A 21,618-nucleotide genomic window follows, 5' to 3' on the forward strand; every position below is an offset into this window, starting at 1 on the left:
GACCATAAATAATTCTATTCACACACACAACTATCTTCAACATTTACTGCCTTTCCTCCTACCCCTCCTTCTCCTCGCCTGAGGCTGATAATTAGATACCAGTTTTCAATTAGTGCATCAGGCCATACTATCAGGATATCCTTAAATCCACAGCAATTAATTTTGTCTTCACAGATAAAAAGCTGTGGGAGTAGCCTATATGTATAACTAGAAGAAGATGAATTTCTCTTAAGGTAGCAAATGACAGAAGATAAGGAGAAGGAAGCAAAGGTGTTTCCTGCAGCCAGTGTGATATTGCACTACCAAAGATTTCAGGGCTGAAAGGAAGGAAGAGGTTTTCTTTCTGTTTATGACCCAGCTAGGCTTACTTATGAATGACAAACAAGTCTCTCTGCTCCTCATTTGTAGCACCGAAGGCTGGAGACAAAAAAAAATCCCCAAATACATGGAATAAACCCTGCTCTGTGTATGTTTTAGTAAGGAGGAAGCAGAAGTCTCGAAAAGAGCAAGGCCCACATTCACATCAGCCTTCCCATCTACAACTCTGTTGGAAGCCTTGCACGACATGTAGGCAAGCTGGGAAGCAGCTATAAATGGGAGGAGGTGCTGGTCTGACCCTGTAGCATCCTCAACAAACATTGATTGCTGACAGCAGATTACAGGGCCACCCCTCCAAAAGGACAGGATGCCATGATCAGAGTATTGTACAGCTATTGCAAGTGAGCAATGACAGGAGCAATTTCGTAACTATTATTCCTAAAACTCACATAGGACACCCATAATTAGACAGGTTTATCTATCACACAGCCTGTACAGATCTGTCCAAAATGTTGACTGCTCTATCAGAAACATCATGGCAGATTATGTTTGTTCCATGTAAGTTTGATACAAGTATTAGCTTTTATAATGTTTCATATAAGCAAGGGGGAATTGAAAACTTTACTGTCAGAGGCTTCAGCTTGCAAAGATTTCCAGTATTTTCCCAACAGGTTGGTCAAAACTTTGACATCAGTTTATGGAGGGAAATGCAGGTGTTTGCAATGGTCTGGCAACCATCAGCTCATAGTTCCCATGGAAACAATAAATTGTTATGCATGGGTAATGGAGAGTGATTACATTTAGAGTAATTATGGCAAAAAGTAATTAAGCAAGATGAGAAGAACATACAGCATCATTTGCCTTCTTCCTCTACCAGTGGCAATTCACATGCCCGTTTTCAATCAGATTTCTTAACCATCATAAGACCTTTCCAGGCTTTAGCCCACTTGTGGAGTCATTCTTTATACATCTTTAGATGATCACGAATTGACTGAATAATAGCTGAGTTTTGTTGTGGTTTTCTCCCCTCATATCTGCATAGCTCTCATACTGTTAATTAAACTAAGGGCAGAAGGCCGCTGTGATCATCAGGTCTACACACTGTGTTACATAAGATGCATTTTCTTCCTCACAGCAGTGCCATCACCTAGTCCATATTTTGAGATTTAAATACATAAAATCTTTCAAGAAATAGCCAGATGTGATTTGAAGCAAGATGAATATATTACACTTGCTCATTAAGCATTCTAAGGTTAATTCTACCCATGTCTTAATGTTAAGCTTTCCTCTTAATTAAGATCCAACCGTTATAGCCTAATTTCACTGTATGTGACCTTGTGAACTCATCCACTAGTTTCAGAGATGCAGAGCATCAGGCATTTCTCTGTCTCCATACAGAGCAATGCAAAGTTATTAGGGCACTTTTTAACAAGAGCCCTCTGCACTGAGTTTATGCCACTTGGCTTTGGTGGGGGGCTGCAGGGAGAAGGTGCCAGAAGCTGTGTGCCAGAGCAGTGCTAGCCAGCTCCATGGTGATCCTGCTGTTGGCCAAGGCCGAGCGCAATGGTGACAGTGGTAGTCCCTCTGGGATGACACAGCTAAGGTGGTGGGATGGGCTATGGGAGCTGCAGTGGGAGAAAGAAGTGAGGACATGTGAGAGAAACAGCCCTGAAGACACCAGTGTCAGTGAAGAAGGAGGGGCAGAAGGTGCTCCAGGTGCTGGAGCGGGGACTCCCCTGCAGCCCATGGTGCAGACCATGGAGAGGCAGCTGTGCCCTTGCAGCCCATGGAAATCCATGGTGGAGCAGAGATCCATGTGTAGCCCCCAGAGGACCCCAGGCTGGAGCAGGTGGATGCCTGAAGGAGGTTGTGAACCTACAGGATGCCCATGCTGGAGCAGGCTCCCTGTAGGACCTGTGGCCCTGTCAAGAGCCTGCACTGGAGCAGGTTTACTGGCAGGACTGTGACCCCATGGGAGCACACATGCTGGAGCAGTCTGCTCCTGAAGGACTGCATTCTGTGGGAGTGACCCACACTGGACCAGCTTGTGAAGAACTGCAACCTGTGGGAAGACTCATATTGGAGAGGTTCTGTCACAGGTGGGAGTGACTCCACACTGGAAAAAGGGAAAGGCATGAGGAGTCTTTCCCCTGAGGAGAAAAGAGGTGGCAGAGACAGAGTAGGATGGACTCACTGCAGCCCCCGCTCCCTAGGTCCCTGTGCTGGACAGGGTGTGGAGGTGAAGTAAATAGGAGTTAAGCCGAGCTCAGGAAGAATGGAAGTGTGGGGAGAGGGTATTTTTGAAATTTGGGGTTATTTTTCATCATCCTATTCTGATTTGATTGGGAATGAATTAAACTAATTTCCCCCAGTTGGATCTACTTTGCCCATGACAGTAACCGGTGAGTGATCTCTCCTTGTTTTGATCAATGAGTCTTTCCTTATATTTTCTCTCCTGTGTCTAGTTAGGAGGAGAGTGTGCTGAACTGCTATCAGATTTCAGCTGGGATATTTGGGTTTGTAGAGAAAGTTCTAGTAAATGTCTTTGAGAAAGCCCCTGCTTTGCAGAGGTGCTTCCTGTGGCTCAGCTCCAGTACCAATATCCTCTGAATTCAGGATTCCAGGGGCTATGCAGGCCATTTCAGTTACACGGAGTTGAAGGCCATGTTTAGTTCACTGGCAATTTCAGGCTCATCATTTTCCAATACAATAATATATTTTTAAAGTTCGCCTCATGTTCTTTGTTCCTAAATGCACAACTTTTAATTTTGCTATATTAAAACTACCTGTTTTCTTGTGCTAAATTGGGAAATTCCATGTAAAGGAACTGTCACACCATCACCTCTACTGTAAATATCACAACTACAAGGCATTATCAGTCATTTTGTATTTTCTTTCAAAATCTTAATATTAAACTTTAACAAGTTGATAAGTTTTTGACAGGTATTGCCAGAGAAATCTATGTAGCTCAGATGATATATTGCTAGAGGAGAGGTTTTATTTTTCTCAACAAATTTTAGATGTGGTTAGATGTTTAGAGAGGAATGGAATGATCATGTAATGGAAATCGTAGTTTTCCAATAAGGGAATGCTGCCATTGGGGAAATACTTCTATAAAATAAGACCTCAGCCTTCATCCTGGTCAAGGTACACCAACATTTCTACAAATGTCATACACAAAGGATTCTTGGGTACTGCACAGTAAATTTGATAAAGTGTACATAATTTTAAATCCATGCTGTAGCATTTACTTTTGGTTTAAAAGGTTTTCATTAGGTGTAAACTGATTATATTTTGTTTTCATGCTCAACCAGCTATTTTTACTGTATTGAAATAGTCTGTGATCAATGTTAAAGCAAATAACACGCCCATGCTGGAGCATATTTACACAAATATCCACCGAGTTGGTTACCTTTTTCCAAAACTGGAGCCACATACAGGCTTTTGTAAAATAGGTTTGGACTTCACATCATTGAAGAACTCATAGTTTTTTCTCATATTCAAATATATGAATCTGGATCTATTTTTCTGTCACTTAAACTATACACAAATTACAGAGATTTAAACTACACTTGAATAAGAAATTTCATAAATTTCAACAGAGTTCTTACCAGCCCGAATGGAGGACTGTGCCTCCTGCATGTAAGGGCTTGAAATCAGAGTATTTGTTATACCAGTTAAATTTTCAACACCTAGTGACATCTAGCCATCAAACTCTTTTCAGTTTTACTTTTACACTATTTTTTGTGGAAGTTTTCCTGAAGATGCTGCTTGTTTTTAATTATTATGTAAACACTTCGTAAGGAAAGCAGTTTGTATCTCATACGATAGAGCCATTTAGAGATGGAAGAATCCCTTGAAAATTCATGCAAAGGACAGTATATCTCAGAACAACTGCACACGACTTTACATGCACTATACATTGAAACAAACACAAATTCTTAATTTTTTGGTCTTTGACTTTTGCCCATGTGCTGAATACAGAACACTAACACAAGCTCTGTAAGGTACAAGCTGTTCTTTTCTCTGCTGCCCTCTTTTCTCAAAATACTACACATATCATTAGATTCAATGTGTCACATCACATTGTGAAGCAACCATGAAGATAACAATGTCCTGTATTTATATATATGTATGTATTCAAATAATGTACTGTATTGTATACAAATAATAATTTGTATTCAAATAATGTATTCACAAAATAATTTCATAAAGATATCCTTCTCCCTCCCTACAATGTGGAATCTAAAGCAAAATTTATTTCACTGTAAAATGAAATATATAAAGCTTAAAGTTTGTCTCTTAATTTTTGAAAATAGAGATATAATCAATTATGAAAATGGTAACGTCAAGGTTTGAAGGAAGAGATGCATGCACACAAAGTAAAAGGCAATACAAAGCCCAAAGGACCATAACTTAAAACATGTCATTTATATGCCCTATCTTGCCAAAGATTAAATAGTTTTTAAAATACTCTTTTTTCAATATTCAAATGTAGAAAAAAATATTTCTGAAGAATTTTAAAATACTCACAGATCCAACTAATTTTAGCTTAAAAATATTGAAAGAATATTAGGATTGTAGGTGGAACACTCAATTACAAAATTTCAGTTTGCTCCTTATACAGTCATAATGGTTTTACATACAATTTCAGCCAGTTTGGGCATATTTTTGTAATCTGTTAAAGCATGCAATTTTGTTACCAACCTTAGACATATGAAAATTTTGAAGAAATTCTACATTTTTTGATACAAGAGTTTTAGGCAATTATGAATGATTACATTACTACCTGTCATGTTTAGCACATACTTGTGACTGAGAACAGTGTAGTTTAATGACTCAGAACCAGCAATTAAGTGTCAGCTTCACTTGTAACTAATAAGATTCCTTTCTTCAAAATTAGTTAAGTGGGCAACACAATTACCTATGAAGTAGCATGAGTGAGAATAAAGTTCTTTCATTTTTCTGTATGTTTGCACATATCCAAGAGTATGTTGGGCAAGTGCCATTTAATTGCAGTTTTTTGAGTATGGATTCTAAGTCTGATTTATACATAGCAGTGCACAGTCTGCATCTGGGCCCACACATATATTGGAATGGCATTTTAGTCTTTATTAGCGGAAGAAGAGCACTGCTGTAATATTTTGTGTTATACTTCAAACACCCTACTCTCACAACCAGGCAGGGCAAGTGTGGAACTAAGAACCCTGGTGGAATAATTTCTTTAGCTGTATCTTTTTTCTGTATTTTTTAAAGGAAAAAGTGGTGCAAAGCAGAAAATGTAATGTATGCAATGCAAACTTGGTTAGAAACCTGCTGCAGGGTCTTAGTTTGAGAGAAATTTGAGTATTCAATTCCTGTTGCCTATTTTCTTTAGTACAGTGTAGTATTTTCAGATTCACACAGCAGGGTGGAATTCTGTGAGATTATTTCAAGCCTAGCCAGAGAAATCTTTTTTTGCCCTTGCTTTTGCTTCAGGTACACTGAAAAAAATCCTTTCTGTAAAAAAGCATACTAAGCCAGTCAATGAGATGAAACTTTTACTTTCTTTCCACCAGAAACAACAATCCCTGCCAGTAAGCTCAGAGCCTGGCAGCAAATACTCAGTTGTAGGGGATTTTAGCACCCATTCCCTGATTTTCTACCCAAACCAGCCATTTCAGTGGCAGGACACCTTTCTGACCAAGTGTCCAGCTGCTCAAGGGTTGGATACAGTTCACAGCACACATTAACACTGCTTCTATATTCATAACCTTTGTGTCACAGCTGAGTGTGAGAAAGCCACACTAGACACAGACCAACAAAGGCATGCTTCAGGCAGGAAACTGAGCCTTAGAATGTCAGCTGCTTCTTAAGGTTTCCCTGAAAAGTCAGGCGGAAGTTATATTGATATTCACCAGGAAAAAAGGTGGGAACTTTCTAACTAGTTGTTACCAAAGTCCCTACCTTCCCACTCCCTCATCCTAAAAATTTCAGACAGATGTAACTCCATTACTATCAAGCACCTAGGTTTAAAATAATGTACAATTAAGGAAAAAAAAATATTCTCTACATGAGACAATATACTGAGCTTGTTATTATATTTGTTTTTACATTTGTATGTTTACACTGCAATTTTTATTAAAGAAACATAAAATATCAAATTTTCAAAATAAAAAAATACAGTTTTTAAAAATGTAGAATTTCATCAAACGTTGTAAATTCAGTTGAAGTTTGATAATGTTTTAGTAATTTGAGTGTTTGAGGTGATGAATGTCTCAAAACTCAAAGGAACTTCTTTCTAGGCTGTTTCCAAACCTCAATCCCAGCCCAGGAAATGGTTTCCTGCATAGATAAACCTTTTCCAACTGAGAGTTTTTTTTAAATATATATTTGTGTATATTTGTACTTTATGTTCCTAGAAATATCATAAAATGGTCTCTTCATTTGAAAGAATGGACACAAACACCATGCATGCAATAGCATGTCCTTGATATTATTTTACTGGTTCCAAGCAGACAATACTGACACATAAACAAAGGTATTTTCATGTGAGCTAACTCTCCATAGCTGACATTCCACTACTCTCAATTATTATTTTTTTCTAAAGTAAGTCTGTGGAGAAAAAGGAATCTGAAAGAGCATCTGACCAACACCACTTAGCATCTTCAAAGACCAGGAGAGGGTTGCAGGACTCAGCAATTTTACAAACAATACCAAACCTGGGGGAGTGGTGGATATTCTGGAGAGCAGGCATGCCTTTCAAAGGGCCCTTGGTAAACTGGAAATGTGGAAGTAACAGCTAGCAAATGAATGAAGATCAGAATGCCAAAAGCCAAGTCCTGACACTTGGACTGGGACTCAATGCAGATCTGCAGAAAAGGGTTCAATGGCTTGTAAAGCAGAAATTAAATCCAAGTCAGCAGTGTATCCTTGTAGCCATAAATTATAATAATACTGGGCTGTATTTAGCAAGAACCAGCCAATGGGTCAAGAGAAGCAATTATTCTGCTCAGTGCTTGTGAGGCCACATCTGGAACACAGTTCTCAGTTCTGAACACCCCAGGTCATGAGAAGGATGGATATGCTGGAGGAAGGCCTGTGGAAGCCAGCCAGGGATCTGAGGAGAGGCTGAGAGCAGCACCTGGTTTCAGAAGAGAAGGCTGAGGGGAAATTCAATGCTCATCTTAAAATTACGCATTAGTCAGTTATAGAGAAGACGTCAGTACACAGTGAAAGGGCAGAAAGCAATGGTCACAAGATACATCAAGGGAAATCCCAGCTGTGGGTAAGAAAAAATATTTTAGTGAGGGTGATTAGGCACTAGCACAGGTTGCTCCAAATATATTGTTGAATTGCCATCCTTAGAAATTTTCAGATTTTGCCTAGACAAGTAAGTGATACAACTCTGAGGGTATCCCCACCTTGAGAGGATGTCCAGAGGTTTCTTTAATTTGATTTGCTCTGTGACTCTATGGGTCATTAATAAAAAAAGGTAAAATCATGTCTTACTCCAGCTGAAAGAATGTTTTTAAAGGAATGTTTTTCCATTATTTCTTTAGTGGTTTACCACCTAAAGATATTTTCAGTAAATTTATAAAACTGCAAAAACTATTATTTTATTTAAGAATTTGCAGATTTGAACCATTTACCCTATGTACTTTGCATTAATTTAAATGCAACCTTCTTTACATTTCCAGTTTAAAACTAAATGATGTCAAGCTCCACCTACAACTTTTAAGAGAATGCTACCTTTAAACCCTTAAGCATTGTGTGGAGCTTCTTTATAAAACATAATATTTTAAAACATATGTATACATTGCACATTTAAAACTGTATTTCCATCTCAAAGCCCATGAAATTAAGGAAACACCTGAATGTGCAGCACATGAAGAAAAGCTTCCCTCAGTTAGACACAAATCCTCATTTTGATACAATTACATACAGGTCATTAAAAAACCCTATTTAGTGTACACAAAATTTCTGTGTATACAGTTAGGCTGCCATATGAAGTGGAAAACCAATCCACCCTTGCTCAGTAAGACACATTAAAAACAGCTAAAGTGATAGAAATAGCATTTCCTCTCTAAAGGTGTACACAAGGTGCACACAACTTATTCCAACTCAAAATCAGAGCCCACGTTTAAAAAGAAAAAAAGGCATCGTCAAAACAATCTGAAGAGAGAACAAAAGCTTTCCTCTTTGAAATCATAGTAGTCCAGTATTTATTATGTCTAGGACAGAAAATTTATCCATTTTTCACTTTCATGGAGTAAGATGTCAGAAAGTTACCTGCCACATCAACATCTTCTTGTACCTTTGTATGCTTAGTGAGTAAGGATACAGACAAATCATGTCAACACTTTTTCCTCAAATATCTATGAAAGTCCAAGAGGTTTATTGGACAAAGCTATCTAAGATGCAAAGGATCAGCCCAGGTTTCTTTCATACAAGTTTCACAAAGTTTGGTTACAAATGCAGCTCCAGTACATTAAATAGCAATTAGCTTTACCAAGATAAACCCAGGATAAACCTCATTGTGCTTTTTTTCCTTGGTGTTTCGTTTACATAAAGGAAGAACCAACATTCACACGTGGGTACAATTGGTAGAGGGTGGTGTATCTATCCGACTTTTATTTTCCTTAGCATCATTCAGAAGCGACTCATTACCAATCTGGCATTTGAAGACTTGTTTGTAGGCCTTCCTAAAATTTTCAGATAGAAATGCATATATGATTGGGTTCACAGAAGAATTGCTGTAAGCCAGGCAGTGTGCAGTTACTCTGAAGAGAAAGGAGGCTTGAGTCAGTGGGAAAACTCCAAATTCAGCCCAGAGATGGATCACATGATGAGGCAGCCAGGAGATGCCAAAAACCACTACCACCACCAACACAGTCTGTGCTGTCTGAGACAAGGAAAGGAAAACACATATGTCTGATGAGCACTCCAACAATCAGCTTTAAACCTACTTCAAAACTACTATTTGGAAGGAAAAAAAAGCCCAATAAAACCAAAAAACCCCACAACAAAAAGTACACTGAGAGGGAACACACTGCAATATTTGTTACTGATTTCACCCCATTACCTATATGGCTTTATTTTGCATAGTGAAGTACTGCAATGAGAACCTCAGCCTTGGAACATGTCACAGTAAACAGCAAATACACAACTTTCCTCAAAGGTAAAGAATGATGTTCCTAACTCCCTATACAAAAGCTTAGCTTTTTCTGAAGTGGGCCTGAGCCTGCTGTAAAATAAAGACAACAGGGGTCATTGGGAAATCTCATCCAGATCTAATGATTACTAATATTTTAGTAATATTTAGTATATAATATAGCAATATTTAGTATTATTTATTAATGGTTAATAATATTTAGATTACTAAAGACTACTAAATTAGCAATTGAATGATTATTAGTACTTTAGTACCCTGCACAAGAACTTCTGATGAAAATTTCAAGAGAGCTTTATTATACATGAAGGCAGCTGGTGGAACAGCTTAGAGCTTGCTCAAATGCTTACTAAAGTAAGCTTTTTGAAAGTATCTGCTTTAAACACAGAATTTCCACAGGGAGTGTCATACAAAAAACATTATAGGATACAACTGGTGGGGGAAAAAAAAGTAAGGGCTTGAAATCTCTGGTGATTGTACACTATCAAAACAAATCTGGAAATTAAAGTTCACTACCACACACTAAATTAAAAATGGAACAAAAAATATCCTCAGTGCTGCTCCCACACTCCATTTCCACTATTTATGAGAGGACCATCAATTTCATTAGATCCATTCTGAGCTCCAGAATCAGTTGGTAGGGACCCCTCAGGAGCTGAAGGAATTCTGTCAGGGTACAGTGGACTCTGTCAATGTTTTCTGTAGCTTTCACCTACTTCACAAACAGCAGCTAGTGCATTGCAGTGGCCTAACTAATTAATATCTATTCCTCTACCAAGTACCTCTTTCAATTAAATAAGTCTCTGAATAAAAGTCTAATAATAATTCCAAAGTATATTATGTCATGAGCCATTATAATTAGTATATTAACACTTTATAACATAATTTTTCAGGTAACTTCTTCACATCCAAAACTAACCCAGTGGCCACAGAGTGATAAATACTGCCCCATAGAAAATATCTATATTTTTGCCAATTTATTGAACTTGATCTATACTTCTTGAACAGATTAATTCTCAGTAATAATTAAACTGACCTATCTAATCAGAACATGAGTTAGCTTAGAAAAACTTATAGGAAAAATGATTTGATTTCTGTGGTAGCAGGTCAAAATAACTTATGACAGATGCTGTTGTTGATCAGTATGACCTCACAACAGAAACCAAAGGTCATTATATCTATAGCTAATGTAATTTGTTGAGTCTAAAGAAATCATCTGTTTTCACAAGCCATTCTTCTACTTAGCCCTATGTAGTTTAAATCAGTTGCCACTAAAACATCCACAGAGATATTTTCTTTTTCAGGTCTTATCAGAAGAATGTTCTAACAAGACTGCATCAATTAAGAGCAGTTTATTCTCTGATTGATGTGTTCAATGGGTTAATAATACAAGTGAAAACAAATTTTCAGGATTCCACAGGCAGTATTACTTCAAAAGAGGCATATTACTTCAGTTTGTTCCAAATTCTAAGAAAAATTAACCAGGAAAATCACTGACTTTCAATAGGCTATCAATGCACCTGAAAGCAGAGAGTGACAGTGTGTCACTTGTAACTAACTCTCTTGTAACTTTTACTTAAGGTATTTCATATCTGCAGAAGAAGCAATTTTGTATTAGGAAACCTCACAACATCTGCTTTATCCCATTGTTCCTCCTAAACCTAACTTCAGAGCTTACCTTTTCAAAATCACTTTGTCTTGCAAGCAAGGTATCACTAAAGCTCTTTTTTTACCTACTGGGAGCTTGCTTGGGGTTTCTTTCTGGTAAATAAAACCCACTTGAAGTCTATGCTGTTAATATTGATGCTATGTGACCAAAAAGCATGAAAAACAGAATTTAGGGAAATTAATATTTTTCTTTTTTTCGCCCACAATTGCAGCAAATTTATTTTAACATCCTACTAGGATGTTTGTAAAGGCTTAAATAAAGCTAAAAATGTATAATTACACCTGAAATGCATTCTTCACAAAACAGTAGGAGGAAAAGAAGAAAGATATGGTAACCAGAGAGAGCACTAGCACACTAACGAAGACAGAGTTGTTTTGAAAAATATGAGTTTGGCCTTGGGTTTAGAAACTCATTTTCAAAGGCAAAAAAAGTTCTGGACTGCTTTTGGGGTATTTTTCCTCTTTGGCCACTCAACCTTGATACGTTCAAGCAGTCTTGATCATACCTGTAATGCTTTATCCTAAAGCTATGGAAGTTAATTCCTAGTCAGATCTGCAATTTTTTGAGAGCTAGTGGTTAGAGGAAATGCAGATATATTTCCAGTTTGAGAATAATTTAGATGAGAGACGGCAACGTACAAAATGTCTTTGAAAACTGTACCTTTGGTCTTGACAACATTGAATGCAAAAGTATATATGTTAAGTGTTTTACTGAGTCAGGGCCATAATGCTTTTAATTCTAGGAATCAAAATCTATTTAGTAGGATACTTTTTAAAAAAAATAGAGAAAGCATAAATAAGAGAGTATTTATTCCTTGTTGAGTTCATGTATATCTCATTAACACTGCAGGCACTCTCCATGCCCATATGAAAGCAGTGATCAGATCAAATGAAGAGCTATAGCTTAAGGGGTTTTTCCTCCACATCCATAAAATGAGAAGTTAGTCAAATGATCACGGTGGTCAAATCTGCTCAAAAAACACAATCACATTATATTAACTGACAAATTCTCTGTTTAAATGCATCTTTCAAATACTGTTCTAAATCTTGAAGCTTATATTCTTCTTTAAAGACCTTTCATGATTCTATTTGTATTCAGTACATAACTTATGTCTTGAATGCAAGAGAAAAAACATTGTATAGAAAATCAATAGGAGAATTGGATAATCATTAAAAGTCTCTTACTAGATTCCTAATGGGAAGCACAATAAATTTCATTTTAAGGGTTCTTCATGCAACCTAGGAATTATTCACTGAAGCGTTACAAAATCAGCTAGTAAAAAAAAAAATAAATAAATCAAAAATCCCATGATTTACAAGTCAGGGGAAAATTCCTGTGAGAAAAAAAAATTTATACAATTGACAGGTTGTCTCCCTATGCCTATATTCCAGATGCTCTGAAGTTCCAAATATGAGGATCTCAGATGCAATGTGATCAGAAAACTTGGATCAGAAAAGATTCCAATCTGCTATGTTCAGAGGGACACTGAATATTTCATTAAATAATTAATTTTAATTTCTTCTTTCTGTTACATATTTAGCAACAAGTACCAAATTTGATTAGCCATAAAACCAAAATACACACAAATGAGTACTAGTAGTGTACGCAACATACCTTTTTCTTGGATGCTTCTGATTTCTTTGACATGTTTCTCAACTTCTTATGCAGATGATTAAGAACCTGAAAAGATTAATTTGCATCTCTTTATCATATTTCCCCAATTTCTATTCAAACAAAATTCCAACCCATGTATCTTAGAGTATTCTTGTGCTCTCCAGTACTGCATGATTCACTAACAAATATCACTGAAGCAGCTTACACATTTCAAACATGCACAGTAGGAAAACCAAAAGAATTTCATATGGGAGTCCATATGAACCAACAAATACAAGCAGACCACAATTGAATTCTTATAAAAATATTCAGATGTATTACATAACAAATACATATCACAAGTTAACAGGGAAACAGATGGAAACCTATCTTGTACATAGAATTAGCAATCTCTCTTTTTCTGTAAAAAGTGAAAGACTGTTGGTTTAGAATGACCTTTAGTGTGTGTAACATAAGAAAAGTGTATGTTTTGAGTCAGAGCTTTTCTGAGTCACCTGCATAATTTGCTTCCTTCAGAGGGATGCTTGATTAATATAATCAACACCTTGGCACTGTTCGATCTTTGAAAGAAGCTTAGGCTTTCAAAAATAATTTGTACTAAAATGAGGCATGACACACGAGGCATGACACACGAGGCATGACCTTTAACAACAATGTGATGATACTCACTATGTGTGTTTCACAAGCAAATTTTAAAAATACGTCACAAAAAGGCGCATTGTTCAAGAGCAGGGTCCAAATTTTAACATAATCATTTACACGTAAGGTTTTGGACAGAGGATGCATAGAGATCTTGAGGTGGGGAAAAGGGTCCAAATTCAGATTCTTTCATATAATCTGGGGACATTTTCTCTGTTCTCTGGGGTGCACAGCTAACCACTAACAGGAAAGACATCAGTCAAGATGATCTACAGACTTGATCCCACCCCGGCATTTGAGTTTTATAGACATACATATTGAATTAAAAGAAGTAAGATGGTATTTGTGAATATCCATATATCCAGAGCACATCAGCAGACTTCCTTTTTTAGATATCTACTCTTAGCTCCCAGAGAACCAGCAACCACAATAAAAATAAGTAATTACTTATAACCACTTATTATTCTAAGTGCAGTTCATTTGTGCCTGTCTGTGTACTGCCATGTGACTCACCCTGTGTGCACTTCCTGTTTGGAAACACTATCCAGGCCACTTCTGAGGGCTAACCCAAGCTAAGAAAAAACAGGAGAAAAATAAATGGGCTTTCCCTGAGAAAGTCCCATTTTTACTTTATTTCCTTCTTCTTCAGTATGACGCAGAGCCAAAGGAAAGGACAGAATCCCAGCAGAAGAACAAGGAGATGACAGTCTGGCTCACAGACTTTTTATTCACCTCCCATCACCCTGTACAGACCAGCTGAATAGCTGAGTCCATCAGTGAAAAACATAAAACTAAAACAAAGGGCATAGGAGGAATGCAATTAAGTTCATGCCCCATCACTGCTTCTTCATCTGTCATGTTCCCTTCACAAAACTTACTGTGATGGGCTGTTTCTACTGAGCCTTTGCAAATCCCACCATGTGCCACCCAGTGATGACTGCACGGCTCCGTGATTCTCCCTCATGGCCCAAAACTAAAGTCTGATAAACTCTTCCCAGAGATCAGAACTGCAAAACATTTTTTAAAGCTACAAACATATTTTTCTTCTCTTTTGAAGCTTTTAGCCTGAAGTTTTGCATTGTATCTTGCTCCAGTTCAAAGAAAGATGCAGGATAAAAAGCAGGTAAATTGGATACTTGAGGAGGTTGGGTGGTGGTGCTGGAGGGTTTTGTTGTCAGTTTAGATTATAACCTTCAGATGAACCTTCTCAGCTTCCCCTCTTTTGGATTACATACATATTTCATAAAATAAGTATTTGCAGTGAAAACATATTGGCTCCTCATAGTATTGTACCAGATGACATGAAAGGTAGCAGCAAGAGAAATAGGCAAAATGCAATTACTTATCAACAGCAGTGGAACAGCTCTCAAAGACCTACACAGAATGCCACAGAGTATTAAAAAAGAGCCATGCTTATGCACAAACACTACAAGGCAAATAGAAGAAATTCTCCCCACTACCCTGTTCAAATTGCCTCTTCTCTGAGCCAATGAATAATCAATTGTTCCTCTAACAGTCTGAATGAACAATAACTCTACAATGTCCCTCTCAATTTGTCTCAGGCTATGTATCTTAAAAAATTATTTCAAAATATCCACTAATATATTTGTGTGTGCATTTTTAACCCATGGAATGAAATACTCAGCTTGCTAAAAAATAGGTTCCAGCCAGGACTCATAAGATGCAATATTTTCAACTCCAGCTTTCATGTACCTGCTGTTCAGAGATCAGCTTCCCTATTTTCTGGAGATGAGGACAGACAGCTGTGGTAAGAAAATTATGTCGTTGTGTAAGAGACTGTAAGGAGACTTGTAGGATCTAATCGGGTCCAGACCATATCACCACAACCACTCATGACATTTGGTAGGCCCTTGGTTTTGCCTACAGACATTTTATTTTTATTTTATCTTTTCTTATTTTCTTTTCTCTCATTTTCTCTTCTTTCCTTTCTCATCTCTTTTCTTTTTCTTTCTTTCTTTTTTTCACTTTTAAATTTTTTTTAGTTATTCTTTTCCCTCACTTGTTTCAGAAACTACATGCAAGATTGGCTTGAGAGGCCTGACAGGATTTTGACCAAATCAAGTTGAGAAAGAGATTCTTCTAATACAGGAGTGAAGAAAATAACTTCAATTATCTGTGCCTATTCACATAAGTCTATCAAACATTGTGGAAGCTTGAAGTCTACACTGTTAAAAAAACCGTGTTTGCTGTCTGGCATCTCACTGACTACACCCTCATTATCACCCACTGAAAATCATGCAGAAGGAAAGCCTGCACAAGGTCACTGTCTAGTAAGAATGAACTGCTTGTTTCACAGATAATGTAAGTATTACATTCTGAATCATGTTTGTAGTATGAACCTGACTGAAATTCAAGTGCCACTGCCTGCAATCCATGTTTTAAAGTAATGCTGCTATTTCTATTGTCATGAGAGATCCTTCACCCTCTTTCAATTAAGAATGTATGACTAATGTACCATACCTTTTATTTTTCTCTTTCAGTGCAGTTTAATAATATTTTCCCCTAGCTGCTCAGCAAAATTTAGGATAAAATATGCAAATCCAGATAAGCTTGTATTTTATGTTGAGGTTGTTACTTTTTATGGTTTAGTTTTAACCAAGTCTGTAAATCATACATGACATGAATTCAGAATGTTCAGAATGATAAATAATAATGGAAACATTCTTGAGGCAAGACATATTTGTTTTAAAGAAAGCTTTTAACATTACACATCTATAAAAGGAAATGTTTGCTAATAATTTTAGGTGTCCAGCCTAAAGGTTACATTGAAAAAAGGCTTAACTTTCAAGGAGTGAATCCTTGAATAATGGAGCTACCCAAAATTAGTTGTAACATTGCACAACTCTGGCAGATGTTAACTGTTAGAAGCTGACTGGGAATCATTTATCACTTTACCCTTTAAGGAGATATTAGTGAGCAAATGTTGTAGCACTGTTATGAAACACATACAAAAAGTCAGTATCACAAAAACATAGCAAGTAAAATGACAAGCAATAAAAGAGTCAGAACACAAGGTGTGTGTAAGTATGCAGTGCTGAGACTCAGCTGGTCACTACATAATCACTGCTCCTCCCTCTGATGCAGTAAGCTTCTTTCAGGAGTAGTTCTGAGGCAACAAAAGCTGGTTTCTTACAGATCTGTGACTTTTTGACTATGTTCCTAAAAAGATGTGTTTTCTCTGTAAACTGGTAAGACCTCGTCCCTTATGGCTTGTCTGGTGTTAAACAGTGGACTGCAAAGTGACTCTTTAAAAGACAGAGGATAATGGAGACTCTCCATCTTCTTCACTGTCTGCTGTTTTCACAAAACTAGGGAAGTATCCTTAATTCTGATATTTTCACTCCTCTATCAAAAATTTGCATTGAAACTGAACCAATGTTACTTGTGGAAGAGAGAAAAGAGGTAGCTGTACACACAAGACAGAGCATGATCTCATAAATCTCTGCCTGAAGAGCTTATATCACATGAGATAATTTGGGAAGACACTGCTTCCAAATACCTGGCACTACTTTAGCACTTCTGTACATTGTAACAGCTTTGTTATCCATGGGAAAAATACAAATCTCTGCTAATATGCTATAAATGTGAGTGAGAGGGAAAGAACTTGGCTCCCTATTAGAGTGCCTAAAAAATGAGACTTTCAAAACTGAAAGTTCAATTGCAATTTGTTTATGAAAGAAACAGAACTGCCTTAAAGGACTCTGGAAAAGGCAATATATTCAAATAGAGAAATGAGTCTCCTTTGTCTTAATTTACCATAGCAGAAGATTGCGTTATCTCGCTGATCCACAGTTCATGAAAACCAGTGAAGTCTGTAAGAAACTAATGCAGAGATTAATGACTCCTATGAAGACAGGCTGAGAAAGTTGGGGTTGCTCAGCCTGAGAAGAGAAGGCTCTCCCCACCCCAAAACATTGCTGTTGGAGGTTTGTCAGTGGCTTCCAAGAGGGCAGGAGTAAGTCTTCAGCTGCAGGGTACAAACACCTTCGAGAGCTCTGTACAAGTCACGGCACTTTTCAGCTTGTAAACTGATGGTGTATACCAGCTGTTTTCTAGCTAGCTTCTAAAATTCACCCCTTCAGGTTAGCTCCTCCAGCCTGACACCATGGCAAGCAGGATCACACTTACAGGCTCAAAGCATATCACAAAGCCAGGGTGAGCCCTTAGCCTGGCAATAGTTTAAACACATGATTTTATCGTAATTTCAGGTGGACTTGATTTTACTAACTTGTTCCTGGGCATATTTTTCACATTGAGTGGCTTTTGGTGGCTTGGAGGGGTTTTTTGTTGCCTTTTTTTTAAACTACATATTAATACTAATATTGAAAGGTTTACTTCTGTAGAGGTGCTTTTGTGTTTTGTAAAGCAGAGTGTGTTTTATTTACCACGACATATTTTGGTTAAGCATATTTGCTTTTTTCATGTCTACACTGTTTAGGACTATGCTAATTCTGAAAGATTTCTTTTTAATCTTCTCTCATATAATTAGACTTTTAAGGCCAGTACTTTATGCTGGAACTGAAGATGCACTGGCTTTGAAAAAACAGAAGAATTAGTAACTGAAAGCCCCCTGTGCACACATTCTGTAACATTCTCCCTGCAATGTGTAATATCTTCTTCAAACTGATGATCTATCACTACAGCTCAGTCATATTCACCACAGTAGATGAAATATCAGTGTATTCATTCAGGGAAAGCAGGATTTGGTTTATGTATGAAAACTTGAGTTTCTTCTTCATTTGCCAGGTTGGATTTGTTCCACTATGAACAGCCATTTAGAATTGTTGTCCTTTGTGTTCTACATGCCTCAGTTTCATCAGAGCAGGAAAACATCATAGCCTCAATTTGCACATCACAATTAAGCAGATGTAATACATATAAAACTGAGCGCAACATAAAATTACTTGTTCAAATCGAATACTTCAGGTACATCTATTGAACTTGCCATCTGAAAAACTGACTTAAGCAGTCCTTATTTGCACGAGTAGTACTATCCTCTCAAAAGTAAATCACTGCCTAAGGAGAAATCCTGCAACTGAAGGCAGCTGGCAAAGAAAGAGCAGGATCTCTGCCTAACTCAGCAGGTAGCAAGTGGTGCTCCAGATCCTGTTCAGCAGCAAGCAGAGGATCATACGCTGAAGGCTGCAATTATTACTCCAGAAAAATGTGACACTTTGCTTAAGCAGGAAAGTCCTTAAATACCCATATTCAGGCACCCTTGATTTTTCCCTTTTCCTACCTGGGTTCTCATGCCCTGCTCTCTAGAACCACCTGCCTTTGCTGAAGTCAGAGGTTACTCTCTCATCAGCTTCAACCGGGTCAACACACGGCACCACCGGGACCAGGCAGCAGGATGCACATTTTACTCTTAACACCAAACATAACTTTTTGTCACTTTCAAGTGCACTGCGCATTTTCAAGAACCACAATGTTTCATCTGAAGCCTGTACAACTTGTTGCTTTGTTGTACTTTCTTTATTGAGTGAAACTCCTCACACAGCACCACAAGAAATTAAGAGTTATGGTGATGGAGAAAGCAGCAGAGCACTGGAGCTTCTTAGCATTCTGGATCGAGGAAATCTGACAGAGAGACTTCAGTAATTGCCAGAACAACCCTCCACTCACTCCGTGCAATCCCTGTTCTGACCTCTCTGTGACACTGGACATGTATTGTCCCCCCTCAGCTATAAAACCTGCCTTCTCCCTTTGTGGCACAAACTCACTCCTGCTCCTTTTTCTCCCAACAGTGTAAAGTCCCTCCACATGCCCAGAAATGGCCCTACAGCTCACGGACACCTTTTCCACCCCTGTGTCCCCCCACAACCTGTTACATTTGCCCCACCTTGGCATAGCAGAAGGAGATGAGCAGCAGTGGGAGCAGGTACCCGAAGACGAACGTGCAAATCACGTAGACCTTCTTGTGGCGTGGGTTGGGCCAGAACTCCCAGCAGAAGGTCTGGTTGCTGGTCTCGCGGTGGAAGATGCGCTGGTGGTGAGCCACAGGCGAGGCCATGGCGAAGGAGAGCGCCCAGATGAGCCCCACGCCCAACATCGCGTTGCGGGGAACGCGCAAGGCTGAGGAGCGTCGGGAGTGCACGATGGCCACGTACCGGTCCACAGACATGGCCGAGAGCGTGAAGATGCTCACCAGCATGGAGATGGTGAAGAAGTAGTGGATGAACTTGCAGATGAAGGCTCCCAGCACCCAGGTGGGGAGCACGTAGACCGTAGACTGGAAGGGGATGCAGAAGAGCAGATAGGCCAGGTCAGCGATGCTCAGGTTGAGGATGAAGATGTTGGTGGTGCTTCGGCGCTTGCCTGGCTTGCTCCTCGCCAGCACCGTGATCACCAGGGTGTTGCCCAGCACCCCCAGGGTGAAGATTAAACCGAAGACGATCAAGGTGATGAAGTTCTCGATGCCGATGCCGAAGAGGGGCTTCCCCTCGGCCTCTGGCAGCCCGGACAGGTTGAACCCCCCGCGGGGCGTCTCTGCCGCGGCTCGGGACAGGTTGAGGGGCGCCGCCGCGGGCTCTGCCGGCTCCATCCTTCCCCTTGCGCGCCGGCCAAAGTTTCCGCGGGCGGAACGCGGAGCCGCCGCTTCCCGGCACCGCGGACCGCGGCGAGCCCGGGGCAGCCGCCCCACCAGCCCCGGGGAAGGGAAGGGCGGAGGTGCCGCCGCGCTGGGAGCAGCCTGCGCTGCCGGGAGCGGAGGCGGCCCCGCCGCCCTCCTCAGCAGCGCTCCGCCCGCCCCGGCCCCGAGCCCCCGCCGCCGGGGAGGCGCTCGGCCGCGCCCGCCCCGCCCGCGGAGCCTCCGCGCTGCTCCGGGAGACTGCCTGAGCTCCCCGGGAACGTCTCCCCGGAGAAAGGGGAGGTGCGGTTTCCTTGCCCTCTTTATTTGCCCCCGCCTTTTCTTCCCTCCCTTCGGCTTGCAGGTGCCCCCCCGCTCCCCTCCTCCCGCCTCCCAGGGCGGCAGGTGGAATCCCGCTCCTCGTCCCGGAGAACTTCTCTCCGCTCGGCGCCTCCGCTCCAAGGGAGGCTCGGGAGCCGTGTCTCTCAGCAGGGCAAGGCGGCGCTCGGCTGCTCCGGCCGGGCTTAAATGAACCGGCTCGGAAAGACAGAAATAATGAAGCGCCTGCGTGAACCCACCTCAACAGGTAGCCGGCAGCAAGAGTTACTCCGGACTAAGTGCCGCCTGTGCTCCCTCCTCTCACCTCCTTCACATGTCTTCATTAATCATTCCGTATCTCAGAGGACAAAAGGCGGCAGATATTGCCTTCCTATTAAAAAAAAAAAAAAAAACAAACCAAAACCAAGCAAACCACCAAAAACCAACAACAAATATCCAAAAGCAAAAAAAAAAAAAAAAAAAAAAAAAAAAAAAAAAAAAAAAAAAAAAAAAAAAAAAAAGGAGGGGGCAAAAAACAACAACAAAACACCCCAAAACCCCCAAACCCAAAAAAAACCCCAAACCAAACCAAGCAACAAAGCAAAACAAAGGCAATGGAATAGGAGTCTAGCCGCTTTTCCCAGCCAAATCACGACGTTCGGGAGCTCCGGCGCGGCGGGAGCGCATCCGCGCTGAGGGCCCGCGGGCTCCTTGGAGCCGGGCAGCCGCAGGCAGCGCTACAAACACGGGGCCGGGCCGGGAGCTCCTGGAAAGGCAATCCTTTCGGAGCGGGGCGAAACGTAAAACTTCCCCCAGCACACGGATGAGAGTTCACGAGAATATTCTCGCCGGTACATATACGTTGTGAATGAAACGGATTTGCCTGAGGGTTTTTATCCCTTTGTTTCCGAATTACTCGTCAGTGGGCTGCAGCTGGCAGCAGCAGTGACCACCAGAACCGCCCAGATGTGCGGTTGGAGGCAGCGAGCTTTTGTTCACATTATTTTCAGTCTGCAGTTTGGCGGGGGTTTTTCTACCTTTCTTTTTGCTCCTCATATTGAAGCATCTCAGCAGCTGCACATCAGCTGACTGCAAAGCTGTCCACTTCTGCAGATCTAGATTTTAATTAAAGTAATTTGTGGTCTGCTCCATTACATCCGAAGGAACACATCATGGGAGAGCACAATTCAGTTTATATAGATCTAAGAAACTTTTATTTGGATTGAGCTGGTTTCTACATCAGTTGTAACTCATTTAAGAATTTATAAATATATCAAGCAAAAATAAACTAGTAGGGATTCCTCAGAGGCTTGGCTTTGG

At 39.8% G+C, this 21,618-nt stretch overlaps 1 protein-coding gene across 1 annotated transcript; it reads right to left on the reverse strand.

Annotated features, from left to right (window-relative positions):
- Positions 1–8,674: 8,674 nt before the first annotated feature.
- On the reverse strand, positions 8,675–20,102 carry GALR1 (galanin receptor 1). The gene is made up of 3 exons (XM_066328096.1): positions 19,255–20,102; positions 12,753–12,818; positions 8,675–9,202 (listed from the first exon to the last, which is right to left on the reverse strand). The coding sequence occupies exons 1-3, from the start codon at positions 19,954–19,956 to the stop codon at positions 8,885–8,887; spliced, it is 1,086 nt and encodes a 361-aa protein (XP_066184193.1). The 5' UTR covers positions 19,957–20,102; the 3' UTR covers positions 8,675–8,884.
- Between the last annotated feature and the right edge of the window lie 1,516 nt (positions 20,103–21,618).

This window comes from Sylvia atricapilla, chromosome 1 (genome assembly GCF_009819655.1).
Source record: "Sylvia atricapilla isolate bSylAtr1 chromosome 1, bSylAtr1.pri, whole genome shotgun sequence".
Lineage (NCBI taxonomy): Eukaryota > Metazoa > Chordata > Aves > Passeriformes > Sylviidae > Sylvia > Sylvia atricapilla.

Coding starts and splice junctions, on each gene's coding strand:
- GALR1 (XM_066328096.1), bottom strand. CDS start 19,956: ATGGAGCCGGCAGAGCCCGCGGCGGCGCCCCTCAACCTGTCCCGAGCC. Junction 12,819..19,254: donor TCTCCTTCTGCTATGCCAAG/GTGGGGCAAATG, acceptor TAATCTTTTCAG/GTTCTTAATCATCTGCATAA. Junction 9,203..12,752: donor CAGAAGCATCCAAGAAAAAG/GTATGTTGCGTA, acceptor TCCTTGTCTCAG/ACAGCACAGACTGTGTTGGT.